The 11,900-nt window shown below is 49.8% G+C and overlaps 1 protein-coding gene across 4 annotated transcripts in view; it reads left to right on the top strand.

Moving 5' to 3' along the window:
- LOC134088662 (atos homolog protein B) overlaps nucleotides 1-10,831 on the top strand; it is a 21,508-nt gene extending 10,677 nt beyond the window's left edge. For 3 of the 4 annotated variants that reach the window (XM_062542735.1, XM_062542733.1, XM_062542736.1), the window contains 9 exons: nucleotides 3,026-3,218; nucleotides 3,709-3,860; nucleotides 4,447-5,885; nucleotides 7,019-7,077; nucleotides 7,640-7,739; nucleotides 8,194-8,352; nucleotides 8,622-8,690; nucleotides 9,083-9,288; nucleotides 9,487-10,831. In XM_062542735.1, the coding sequence (XP_062398719.1) occupies nucleotides 4,662-5,885; nucleotides 7,019-7,077; nucleotides 7,640-7,739; nucleotides 8,194-8,352; nucleotides 8,622-8,690; nucleotides 9,083-9,288; nucleotides 9,487-9,640 (1,971 nt within the window). In that variant the 5' untranslated portion in view covers nucleotides 3,026-3,218; nucleotides 3,709-3,860; nucleotides 4,447-4,661 and the 3' untranslated portion in view covers nucleotides 9,641-10,831. Of the gene's footprint in view, nucleotides 1-3,025; nucleotides 3,219-3,659; nucleotides 3,861-4,446; nucleotides 5,886-7,018; nucleotides 7,078-7,639; nucleotides 7,740-8,193; nucleotides 8,353-8,621; nucleotides 8,691-9,082; nucleotides 9,289-9,486 lie in introns of all 4 variants that reach the window. The other variant, XM_062542734.1, reaches the window with a different exon arrangement.
- The last annotated feature ends 1,069 nt before the right edge of the window (nucleotides 10,832-11,900 follow it).

The following is an 11,900-nucleotide window of genomic DNA, read 5'->3' as shown; positions in this document are numbered from 1 at the left end:
AGTCCTCCTCACTCCTCCTTTGCTCTGCACTGCTGTGCAGTCGGTGCAAAATCACAAGAACCCCACACTGCCACCTCGTCTCAGTTACACACGTGAGCAAGCTTAACCGAATGTGCTCCTAAAACTGGCAGCCTTAGCAGTATGAAAATGTCAGCGAGCCAGAGCTTCTCTGATATCAAAGAGCGCTCTTCTGAAATCAAAAGCTCCGGCCTGTGTCACTGTGTTGTGCCGGCACAATATCAAATTAAAGACCAAAAGTGAGTGTCGTTGAACTCTGACGAGGCCAAAAGAGTCCCGTCTGGATTCCTCGCCCGAGATAAGAAATCGGTCGTTTTTATCGGTCCCTTCTCAGTGCATTCGAGGGACGTCGCGTGTCAGTGCAGTAAGTGTTCGGCAGCCTTGCAGCCGGCCTCTGGAGGCGTGCCGTGCCCTGGCAGAGCGGAGAGCTCAGGTGAGCAGAGATAAAGAAACAGGTCGGGCGGTTGTTGCGTTGGGAGATCTGCCTCGTTAGCTGTGTGCCACCAAAGCGACTATAAATACTCCAGCCTCTCCCTGCCCTTACCCCTCCCCCAAAGGCCCTCACCTTCCTTCCCTCCACAGACCCCATCTGGAAGCCAAGGGACTTTTGAGTAAATACAGTGTAGTGGAGTGTGTGTTTGTAAGAGAGAGAGAGAGAGAGAGAGAGAGAGAGAGAGAGAGCACAGGGCGATGATCTCTTGAGGTTTGTCATTTCACACCTACACAATACACAAAGGCTATTGCTGTTAGACAGTCCTATTGTGTTTAGTGTGTGTTCCATGTTCATGTCAGCTCGTACATGCATACACTCTGCGTCAGTAAATGACTCAAATACATCAGAGGGAAGTTGCCAGGCATGAGTCACTAACTGAAGCAACTGGAGCTGTTGCTGCCGGTGTGGAAACAGACTGCAGACCAGCCTGGCAGCTAGGTGTTGATAGACAAGTTCAGTGTTGTGCAATGAACACAATAAAAGCCTTAAATAATAATTTCCTTTTTCTCACATCAGTGGCTTGGTGTGTGATGTTTCGGTTGTTTTGTCTTCACAGTTCACTCACACAAACATGCACAGACAAGCACACATAGCCGTGACCATTGATTAGTTATTGACTGGCGGGTGTGTGTCTGTGATAATCCTTCACACGGATATTTTGCCGGTGAACTGTTTTGACCGTGACATAACTTGGTCAGCTGTGTATTCCGGGACTGTGAAGATGACCCACTTTACAACAGCTGGGCAGCAATGTGACTTTCAGTGATGTCACGCACGCTGCAGCCGAGCCAAAGTCAGCGTTCTATCTCCCACACCCACTCAACCAGTTTCCTTCCCCTTTTTTTCTCTCTCTCACTCTCTCTCTCTCCCTCTCTCTCTCTCTCTTTCTCTCGCTTTCTTACTCAACCATTTCAATGTCTCTTCAGCCTGGCCATTACTTTTGAGCTGAATCCTTTGTACCCCACCCTGCAACATCTGACCTCTTGCTTGTTGGTCTCTCTTGCTTGTTAAGCTTACATGGAGAAATGTATTTCTGTCGTAACAGTGTGCCAGTATGGAGTTGCACGAGCAGTGCTTGGCAGCTGTTGCGGTGTAGGTGACGACAGACTGTGACACATAATCTACAAGTGACGGTCTGCGATGACGCAACTGAATTGCACAGAAGTTGCTAGAAATGTGCAATATCATCAGTACGGTGCTGTACATGTCAAGGTGGAAATAAAATACGCTCCCAATACATTTGTGTTGCTGTCTATATATTTGATGTGTTCAGTGTGAAGGATTGTTGTTTTTTAGCCTGGGAAAGTGCCTTCATTTTGACATTCTTACATCACTGTTTTGTTATGGCAGTGGCTGGTTGTTTGTGTCCTGACTGCACAAAGACTCCGAGGCTTTACAAAGATGCTGTTGTATTTTGGCCATCCTTATTGCCTCATGTCCTTGATCAGGTCATATTTTGGTCACAAAGACACTGATGTTTGCGCAAGTCATTTCAAGTCACATGGTGTCAATTTAGTCCTTGCCCCGCCAAACGTATTGGACACTCCGCTGATCTGATCTAAACAGTGCCTTAAGGGACCTTTGTCCTAGATGTGCTCACATGAATATGGTTTCCAATCTCATCAGCGGTTTGGCCAGTTGTTGACTGTCAGTGATTGATTTGATCTGATCGACTTGGAACAGGGACCTCTGCTTCCTCAGATCATGATTTTATCAGCTAGTCAATTGATTGACTCCAGGGCAGTGTGGTGTGTGGCTGAACTAGCAGCAGTCGCTGGGAGCTGTCAAGTGGAGAGCACAAGACAAGACACAGCAGTGTTCCATCATGAGTCTTCTTGGATCATAATAGTCATCTGTGGAATGGCTGCACATGAAGCACGGAGTGCTGGCCACATGCCAGCACATTGCTAACGGTTCTTTATTTTGTGGAACCCTTCACATATGTGTCAGCTCCCATGCAATTAAACAGCTACTCAACAAAATGTCTGTGGTGCGTTTCCCAGGGGTATAAGTCACTTCATGTCTGAATTCTTCGTCATGTGATATCTCCCACTCCAACTGTGTTTGGTGATGTGAAGCAAGATGTGAGGATGTACAGATCTGTGAAAATGAATTTTCCCATGGGGACAATAAACCAACTGTCTAACTGACTAACTACAGTAATTTCCTGTGTATAAGCCGCATTGTGTATAAACCGCAGGACGGTGTTTTATGCGTTAAAAGAAACAAAACCATATTAAAACCACATTAACTGCCCTCATGTATTAATCTCGTAGCTGAAGAATTTTTGCAAAATCAGTGTATAAGCCGTGGCTAATGGTAATGAAATTATGGTAACTAACATATCTGTGCATATCTGTGTCTAGTGTATAGTGGATGTCTTGAACACAGGCTTGGAGTGTGAGTGTGACCTCTGACCCCTGGTTTGTGTCTCTCTCTCTCTCTCTCTCTCTCTCTCTCTCTCTCTCTCTCTCTCTCTCTCTCTCTCTCTCTCTCTCTGTCCCCTCTGCCCAGGCTTCACTCACTGGAATGCCTGAGACGCAATGCAGCCGCTGAGGTGCCCCCCACGCCCAGGTGCCCAGGAGGGGCGTGCCAGGCCGCTGGCCCCATCGCGCAGGAGGAACCGCAGGAGAGAGACCGACCCCGCCGCCCGCTCACCAGCACTGCCTCTGCAGGCCCTGCCTCCTCATTGACACTTTGCCCTCGGGTCAGTTCCACACACACACACACACACACACACACGCCTCCGCTCATGAGGTCAGTCCTCCGTCAGCTGCTTGTCCTTTTTGCAACACTGTGGGAGATTTAAATGATGGACAACAGTGCCCCAAGTCACACAAGTGTCTTGTGCATGGACTAATGCTACCGTGTGGCAGAGTATTGAGATTACCCATCAGTGTTTATGAATAGGGTTTCTTTATCTCATGGTAAATGAGATAAATTAGCAAATAGATTTAACTTTAGTGATTAAATACCGGTAAGTCAGACTTTTGTCTTCAGTTAGACTTTAGACTTTGTACTTTGCTTTTCATTTAAATTAGGCTGTGTGTCTGAGCCAAGCAGTTATGTTGAGTGAATTGCCTTTGTATGCAAATGTATTGCAATTGCAAGTTAGGCTCTGCTATTTTTTTGCCTTACCCTGAAACAGCCATAAAAGCCCATGCTGACTGAATGGTTGCTCTGTGCTCCGCCGTTAGACTGTCTGTCCGGGAATGCTGTTGTTGGTCTTCGGAGGGCAGCCTTGGAGATGGAAGAGCAGCAGGGTTAGGCTTGGGCCACGGGCACTGCACAGCTCCGGGGTGGGTGTGGAGCAGACCGGAGTGCAGACGCAAACTACGACAACAGAGAGGTGGGTCAGTGCATTTGGGAAGTCTAACGCTAATAATACACTTTTTTTGAGCTGTGTTGCTGGGCAGTGTTCCTGCGTGTCTTTGTTCAGCCACGTTTGCCCTTGATATTGGGCATTTAACGAGCACTTTAATCATTAGTAGATTGATGATCACAATCATCCAATCAGAACACATGGAACCAGTTAGGTTGTTGCCCAGCAACACTGCCGACAAAGTTGCCTCGGGTATAATCAAGTTTTTAAAGTCTACAGACTTGACAAAAGGCTTCTTGTAGCAGTAGTTTACTAGGTAATGTGCCCTTCATGTTGTCTTTGTGGATTTAGCTTAGCATTTTACCTTTAAACTCCTAGCTATGGTGCTAACTCTAGCATATTTCCATTGTGTACTTGTACTGATGTTCATTAATATACACTGTCCCTTAAATAAACAATTAAATAAATAAACATTAAAATACAAACGCATAGAAATAGACACATTAGTGTCTCCACATAGGCTCCACATTAGTTATTCATTGTTGATTTCTAGCTATTGATCATTGTGTTTGTAGCATACATGACACTGATATATCTCTGTGTTTGTGTTTAGGAGCCAGACGGCCAGGCACTGTAGAGAGACTGTTGTGCTATCCGCAGGGGAGCGTAGCGCGGACCCTACTCTGTAAAGCAGGGCCCCCGTAACACTGTAGCGCTCTACTCCCGGTCCTCCCCCGGCCATTTGCACTTCCAAGAACTCTTGGTCATTCTCGAGGCCCTGCTGCACGAAGCTCCGGCGGCTCGGTTACACACACACACGCCAAAGCCATGCGTCACATTCACGTCGAGCTGGCTCGCAAGGAGCCCGCGGTCCAGCTCCCAGCACAAGAGGGGGACCTGCCGCCGACCAGCACCCCAGCCGAGGGGCCCGACCTCGGGGCGCGCAGCGGCGTCCCCAGGCCCTTCGGGGAGGAGGAGATCCGCCTCCAGAAGGTCTACCAGCTGTCCATCTTCTCGCAGCGAGGGGGCTACTCGGAGGCGGGCGAGGGAGGGCAGCGGGCGTCCCGCGCGGGGCTGAAGCGGAGCCTGGACGAGCCGGTCACCCCGCTGGCCAGCAAGCGGCTGCACGAGGCGACTGCGACCGCGACCGCTTCGGCGGAGGACGACGAGGAAGTGGACGTGCCCCCGGCCGAGGTGCTGTGCGGCTCCGCGCCCGCCGAGCCGTTCTACTCGTGCGCCCTGCTGGAGTGCAACAGCAACAACAACAGCAACAACAGAGAGCCGGAGGGCGGCACGGCCAGGACGCCCCCGCGGCCCCCGATGTCCCCCAGCTACAGCGCCATCCCCGCGCGCCGGCCCGCCCAGCACAACCACGACCGGCCGGTGCCCGACGCCTGGGCGCCGCTCTCGCCCAAGTCGCCGCCGATGGTGGACGTCTTCCGGTCTTCCGGCGACGCGTCCCCGGCGCTCAGCCCCGAGCCGCCCCCGGGGGGCGACGCCCCGGCCCACTCCATCGGCTCCCCGCCGCACGGCGAGGGCTCCGGCAACGGGACCGCCTCGACCGCCATCATCGTCGAGCAGGGAAGCTCCTGCACGGCGTCCGCACGGAGCGCCAGCCCGAGCCCGCCGCGGCCCTCGTCCAGCCCCAAGGGGCTCTCCGAGGCTCTGGAGTGGGCGGCCAGCTTGGAGTCCACCCCGCCGCCCGCCGCCACCAACGGCGCGGCCTCCAACGGCGCACGCTCCTCGGACAAGACGCTCGCCGTCGGCGTCGGCGTCGACCCCCGGGCGCACCTCAACGGGTCGCCCTCGCCCTCCTCCTCCGCTGCTGCTTCCAACGGGTCCTCGCCCGCCCACTGCCCGGCCAAGAAGAAGCTGCTGTCGTCCAGCGACACGGGGGAGTCCTGCTCCGAGGACGAGGGCCCGTCCACCTCCAAGAGGAGCCGGCTGGCGCTGCTGGCCCCGGGGCTGGGCCTGGCCTCCTGCCGGAGCACCGACGCCAAGGCCGCGCCCTTCTGGAACCACCTGCTGCCCTCGGCCCGCCAACACCACAAGGTGAGTGCGCTGATTGTGCCACCGTGCGATGCCACCGTGACAGGGGTTGGAGATGGAACAGGGAAGAGGAAGTAGTGACAGAAATGGAAAGCTGATTAAAACTTCTAGGAAGGGATGAGCTCCTGTGTGTGTGTGAGTGTGTGTGTGTGAGAGAGAGAGAGAGAGACAGAAAGGGAGAGAGGGAGATAGAGGGAGAAAGAAAGATTGATAAATGGACGTGGAAAGTGGAAAAGAGTGATGCAAACTCTTTTCTTTACTTTTTTTTGTCCGGTGCTGAACTGAGCGGAGTCCAGAATAAAGCCTATTGAGTGCCCCATTGTTCACCAGGTGTGTGCTTTCGCGTCACCTCACAAAACACACGGCTTTTTCTGGGTCCGCGTTGGAACATATCATATTCTGTTCCAGAAAGACTTTTGGGGGCTTGGTTGGTGGCCCGGAGAGCTGATGCAGTATGTCTCTCTCTCTCTTTTTTCCCCCCCACACTGGGATCGCGGACCCAGTGGTCTGTGTGGGAGATGGAGGGGTGAAGGCATTGTGCAAGGACATGCGTGGTTGATGGGACCCATCCGCAGGAACGGTGGGGGCGAAAAAGAGGCTTGTTCCCAGAGATAGAACCACACAGAGGGAGAGGGCTGTAGGAGCAGATAGGCAGAGAGGAAAGAGTGAGAGAGAGAGTGCTAGCGAGAAAGAGAGAGAGAGAGAGAGAGCTAGCAAGAGAGAGAGAGAAAGACATAGCCTGTAGATAGCCAGAGAGAGAGCTAGCGAGAGAGAGAGAGAGCTCGACCATGCTCTGTGGAGCTGAACTACAGCTGATAGTGAGGCCCAGCTGACAGAGAGCGGTTCAGGGGGGGCCATGGGCAGCTTAGACTACAGCTGTGCCTGGGACCCAGAGTCCACACCTCCACAACCTGTGAGTACAGACGCACAGCGGAAAGAAAGTTCCAATCGTGTCCTATTGATGTGATCATGTTCTTATCTGTATCGGTGACTAATGTTTTGTTTTATGTATCAGCTTGTATCTGTGGCCTTTGTATAGAGCAGTGTTTTTGATCATTGATGAATGATAAATGAAAGGTGACCAATGACTAAGATGTATAATCTCATACATATCATTGTGGGCTTGTCTTTGGCAGGGTGCCACAGACTGTACACGATCAGGAAGGAGACTGAAAAGTGGGATCAGGCTCAAATCGTAAGTTGCTGCTCTTTAATCTGGATCATTTGAACATAGCAAGTACTGTAGTAAGAAAGGAGGTAACTTCAGTCAGAATAATGACCAGCTCTTCCTATGGGGTTGGCTTATTGTGTTGTATTGTTCATGTATTTAAACTGCTACCGTGTGCTCAAAACAGTGTCATATGAAGGCAGAACTTTTTAAAAATGCTAAGCATTGCATTTTCATTATCACATAGACAGCTCCTAGCACAGAATATTAGTCATCTTTCCATCATCTTGCAACTGTTTACTAAATGGCAGCCGTCACTGAACCTAATGCCAAATTTGTGTCATCACAGACACTTAGATTCGACTCTAATTGATAGGATTTATAGAACTGATAAATGTTCATGGAGCTCCTTGGTGTTTATCGTGAGGTCTTGAGAGATTTCTCAGAGATGACCTCAAGATGTATAGGAGATTTCTCAGAGATGACCTCGAGATGTATAGGAGATTTCTCAGAGATGACCTTGAGATGTAGTGGAGATTTCTCAGAGATGACCTTATTTGTGATCTGTGTGTCCTGCTGTTCTTACCAGGCGTCAGTTGCGTAGTGGCCGGCGGACGGACAACTGTCACTCAACTCGAGCCGTCTGGCCCTCTTCCTCCATCAGCCGCTCGCTCCTGGGCAACTTTGAGGTACGACACACACACACACACACACACACACACCACTTCACAGCACACAGTTAACATGTACTTATACACACATATACAGTATACTGTAGATAGGCTATACACTCACATATAAATGTTTATGATTGTCACCACTTCATCATATTTCTTTACTCACTTTTACTGTATGTGTGGCCACAAATCATACTGTATATGAACATTGACAAGAAAAGGTCATGGCTCATAGAAAAAAACGTATTTTAAATAATATTCACTAGCGTGTCTCTTCCTGTCTTAAGCATGTGCATTGATGGAAGACATTAATAATGAATTTGAATCAGTGGTGAAGGCATTGTCTGTAGGGAGTCTCTAGAAGCTTTTTATCTCACCGTCACAAGTGACTACAGCTAAGTGTCCAGTGAGAGTACACCAGCCCACACTGACCCACGTCCTCTTGTCCCGCCATGTGCTTGAGCAGGAGTCCATACTGAAGGGCCGTTTCTCGCCGTCGGGCAGCATCGAGGGCTTCACTGCTGAGATCGGGGCCAGCGGCTCCTACTGTCCCCAACATGCTACCCTGCCTGTTCAGGTCACCTACTACGATATCTCAGAGCACAGTGCACCATCACCTTTCCTAGTAAGTGTGTGTGGTGTGTGTAGTGTGTGTGTGTGTGTGTGTGTGTGTTTTGTGTACATGCAGGAGGGCACACAGCTTATGTGAATACGGTCTTCTTACGAGGTCACTAAATGTTATCCTATCCTCTGCATTATTCTGTTCTGAAAGCTATCATCTTATCGTTTACGAGCACTGAACATGTGACATTGTGTCCATGTGTACAGTACAGTCAAAGTGAACTGTTTGTCTTTGTTCCGTTTGTCATTCACCTGTCATTGTCTCCGTCACAGGGTGTGATCTCCCTGGAGCCGCTGGGGAAAAAGGGATATAGTGTACCCAAAGCAGGGACCATTCAAGTGGTGAGTGATGGCACCGTTATCAGTAGGCAGAGAAATGGTCTGACAGCGTCACGTGATTAGGAGGAATTAATCGCCGCGCTAATGCCTGGGTTATTAGTACCGCAGAGCGATAAGATAAGATTAATGTGTTTGTGCAGTTCAGGACACAGTTTACTGTGATGCTGATACCATGCCCAGCTTTTAGAAGCTGTCTGATATCATGATTTTAGTAGCCCTCTGATATATATTTATGCTTACGATACAGATAGCGTTAAATTTTAAACCGCACATCCAGTGTGTGCGTGTGTGTGTGTGTGTGTGTGTGTGTGTGTGTGTGTGTGTGTGTGTTTAGTTCTTTACACTGATCTCTGGGGTTAATAGTAATATCATGCCTCCCTCCTCTCCTCCTTCAGACCTTATTCAACCCCAACAAAACTGTGGTGAAAATGTTCCTGGTGACGTACAACTTTGGGGACATGCCTGTCAATCACATGACCTTCCTGCGTCACCGCATCTTCCTGGTACCCGTGGACGAGGGGGAGGGGTCAGAGAGGGCGGGCCCCGCCGAGGACGTACAGGTGGACAGGAAGAAGATTCTCTGCTACTTGATACACCTCAGGTACAGTACATATGTCTTTCGTTTTACTTCTCATTCAGGCAGTGATGTCTGGAGTCATACTGCATTGCAGCATTTTGAATAGAATCCAAAACAGACCCAGTTGAGTTCATCTTGTAGATAATAATCAATGAATGATCATGAAATCATGAATTAACCATATATTAACAATTTTGCTGTTGTTGTTTTTTCCAACCCAAGATTCCAGAGTTCCAAATCTGGGAAAATCTACTTGCACAATGATATCCGGCTGCTATTCTCCCGAAAATCCATTGAAGTGGACACAGGGATTCCTTACGAGCTGAAATCTTTCACCGAGGTGCCAAGAAACCCCAAGTACTCCCCGCGCGTGTGATCCTCGCCAGCACTGCCTGCCCTGCCCGAGCGCAGGCAGGAACCCTTCCGAGAGACTGCTCCAACTACTAGGACTACAGAGGACTAATGCTGACTTGAATCCATACACACATAGACATACACACACACGTACACACACACACAAGTACACACACGTACAAACACACACACACACACAGACACACACACACACACACACACACATACACACACACACACACACACACACACATACACACACACACACACAAACACACACACAAATGAATGCAGAGGCAGACACAGACATACTTGCTTGCTTAGAGCAGGTGCAACTCATGCACACACACACACACACACACACACACACACACACACACTCACATACAAATGCATATCACACTCACTCATGGAGACTCTTTTGAGTTCAGTGTTTGTGCATGCCTTGTGACTAGACTGAGTTTTCCTCTAGTGCCGTAACTTCACACAGTACGTATCTGCCCTTCACTCTGTGTGCACCAAGCCCCCCCCCCTCCCAGCCTCATCGTGGACCAATCACAGTCGTTGTTGCCACAGTGGGATCCAATCAAATATGCAGTGATAGGCTTCAGTGACTTTTTCCCATGCATCTACAGAGAAAGAAAAAAAAAAAAGTTGAATGGTGAAGGGGGAGCATCAGCATGAATGGGCCTTTTGAGTGAGCCTTGGACTCTCTTCCATATCCCTGGTTCTTATTCTTGGAAAGGGAAGTCGTCACAGCCGTGGCACAGGCGATGGGACCTCCACCAACGACAGAGTACACCTTCATGCAACAGACTTTTAAAGACCTCCAGGCATGGATTATATTGGGGTGTGTGGGGGGGGGGAGCAAGGAGAATCCATTTTGTTTTTTTGGAGGGGGGGACGGAGGTCTCCCCTGTCTGAGTCCCACCTTTCTCAATGCGTGTAGGCAGACTGAAGGACACTCCCTGCTCTCAAGGACTCAATGCTGTTACACACAGACAAACAAACAAACAAACAAAAAAAACAAACATGGGGAGCAGACACAAGCCGTAGTATTTAATTTATGTTCGAAATTGTCTTAAAAAAAAAAAAAGCAATATGCTGCACAATAGAAGGTGTGATTTTTCTTAGCGGGGGGTGAGCGCTCTGGTTTCCGTGAGGGCGGAAGGGGGATGTCTGGAGTGCTCTGCCTGTAGAAAGGGAGTGAGAGGGAGGGAGGGAAGGAGAGGGGTTCGGGTTGAGGTTGGGGAGGGGAGGGGAGGGGCGGGTAACGGGGGTATTTAAATGCAAAACAAAAAAGTTGTATATGTATATTTAAAAAGATTAAACTCTGCGACTTGCGAGGACACCCTGGCTGATTGTGTTTTTGTGGATGACTCCATGTTTAGTCGGTACCCCTGTACCCCCTTCTCATTCTACATCATGAGGCTCAGTACAGACTGTGAAAACACAACGTTTTTGTCGAGTGCGAGATCCGAAAAATAGTTCAAAAACAACCTCAGAAAGTCTGAGGAACGGCTGTATGTAAAGCCTGAAATGTTACTAAATTTAAAAAAAAAAAACTATATTTGGGAGCTCTTCGGGCCGGGGTGCAGATTTTTACGTTGCCTCAGTACAGACTGTTCATGTTCAGCAGCACTGACGCCTCAGCCGTGCGTGTGGCATGACGTCCACACACCCTCCCTGCCACTGCGTGCATTTCCTGCTGTTTAAAACAAACTTTACAATCTTCTCTATTGACGCAGGCTTGATGAGGTTTTTCATCGGTTCATGGACGCGAGTCAAATTTGCTCCGAGCACAGCCTCACGTCCCCGTCATGTGAGAGAATTTGAGGTGATTAAATCCCTCTACTCTTCAAGTAAGGCATGGGGGAAGAAGAGGGGGGGGGGTGGATCATGTCTAAACATTCTTCTCATGTATAATGCAGAGGCCTGTAGAGGGAGTTAATGTGTTGGGCCTGTGGAGAGTCCTAAATAATGTAACCAGCACAATAAACTTTTAGAGCTTAGTTGAAGGGAGGCGGGGGGGGGGGGGGTGATGGTCCCTGTGTGAACCCCAGATCTGTTCTGGTGCGAGATGAGAAACAGAGGAGCAGAGAGAGGTGCTGGGGAGGGATGGGGGGTGGGGTGGGGGGGGGGGGGGGTGCTGGGATGCCTGAGAACGAGAGAAGTCCTCACAACCCAGAGAGGCATGAATAATTCATCACATGCTGAGCAAATACAGCACTTCCCGACGTGGACACAATAGGCGTCCACAAAAGCCCGCCGCGATCAACCAC

This window comes from Sardina pilchardus, chromosome 8 (assembly GCF_963854185.1).
Source record: "Sardina pilchardus chromosome 8, fSarPil1.1, whole genome shotgun sequence".
Lineage (NCBI taxonomy): Eukaryota > Metazoa > Chordata > Actinopteri > Clupeiformes > Clupeidae > Sardina > Sardina pilchardus.
This window is presented reverse-complemented; position numbering and strand designations above follow the sequence as displayed.